We start from the raw sequence: 1,497 nt of genomic DNA, 5'->3' as shown, positions 1-1,497 counted from the left end.
TTTCTTCACGTTGTGGTACATCACGATTTGCCCTGAAACAACGAAAAGACATGAAACCTTAGAAGGTAAATAGGGAGAAGAAGATTCAAACATCTTATCATGTATGTTTAATACCATTTATTTATTTATTTGTATCAGGCCCATGGCCCATAAAAACAGACACAGAACAAAGATTTACAAAGCTACACTTACAAATACTTTACATAATGTCGCCAGAATGTGCTGTGGCAAAAGCCGTCCGAGTGTACAAGCACTCTAATTATATCATTGTCAGACGACAGCAGGCGTGTTACAAATGATTCATTAATGATTGGTACATCACGACTTGCCCTGGAAACAATGAAAAAGACATGAAACTTTGGAAGTTACACAATGCATAGGGTGAAGATGCTAAGAGAAATGGGGCATACAGTTTTAATTTGTCATCAAAACATTAAAAAAGACTTGATACCTTTGAGGGTACATAGGAAAAGAGCAAAAATACATCGAAGAGACATGATCATATCAGAGAAACACAGTTTACACCCATGCAATGCACTGCACAATTTTAGAAGGAGCATCCTCCTATGCAGGGTACATCCAACAGCCAGACTGCCTGTCTGGATGTGCCCTGCTCTTTCAACCGTCACCCTTTGTTGCTGACCGCCCTGCTTGTAAATATTAATGAGGCTACCCTTATACATGCGAGACAGCTTTTGAAAACGGAATGCCTATTCTCTGATTGACTGACAGCAGGTTTGGGGGGATGTCCACGGGAACTAAGGGTGACAGTTGAAAGAGCAGGGCACATTCAGACAAGCACTTTGGCTGTTGGATGTACCCTGCGTAGGAGGATGAGAAGGAGAGGCTATGCAATAATTATGGATATCTCAAGCACAAATGTTGATAAAAAACCAAACCCACCTCTGTCCAGGCTGGTTGAGAAGGAGGAGTTGGACTTCTTGTGGAAGGTGCGCACAACGCTCCACCAGCGGCTGAAGCGCTGAGGACGGGAAACAGCATCGTTAGGACTAATCAGCTAACGAATCTTATGAACCATCTTACACAGAAGGAATGTTCACATTACAGTCACATTACAGACAAAAGTTTTCTATAATGAGACAATAAGTAAGAACACAACTGCTGAACAGCAAAAAATTGTAACAAAGACTGTCACTTGAAGACAGGTGTCTTACGTGATGTGTAATAAGACATTTTTAGACTTGTTTGTTTGTTTACCTGAGGTGTTGACGACGATCGAGACGTTGAGTTTTTGGACATATTGTAGGCCTCGCTGTGTACTCCCATGCGCTGCTTGATGCACACCGGACACCATCTGCTGCGCCGAACAAACCGCTTAAATTCCTTCTGAACCTGAAGACATCACAAACAAAATATCACTACTGTGAGTTCCGCGGCAGTACACTAGAGAGTCACTAGGGGACCCACAAACAACTTAAACTCCTTCTGAACCTGAAGATATCACAAACAAGATGTTAAGATCAGAATTCTGCTGCA

The 1,497-nt window shown here is 42.1% G+C and overlaps 1 protein-coding gene across 1 annotated transcript; it reads right to left on the bottom strand.

Annotated features, from left to right (window-relative positions):
- Nucleotide 1: 1 nt before the first annotated feature.
- Nucleotides 2–1,349, bottom strand: LOC118431844 (the record flags this gene model as incomplete). The annotated part of the gene is given in 3 exon segments (XM_035843242.1): nt 2–32; nt 904–982; nt 1,219–1,349. Coding segments are annotated over 3 exon segments (179 nt in total), but the record flags the coding sequence as incomplete, so codon positions are not given.
- Between the last annotated feature and the right edge of the window lie 148 nt (nt 1,350–1,497).

Source organism: Branchiostoma floridae, chromosome 15 (assembly GCF_000003815.2).
Source record: "Branchiostoma floridae strain S238N-H82 chromosome 15, Bfl_VNyyK, whole genome shotgun sequence".
NCBI lineage: Eukaryota > Metazoa > Chordata > Leptocardii > Amphioxiformes > Branchiostomatidae > Branchiostoma > Branchiostoma floridae.
This window is presented reverse-complemented; position numbering and strand designations above follow the sequence as displayed.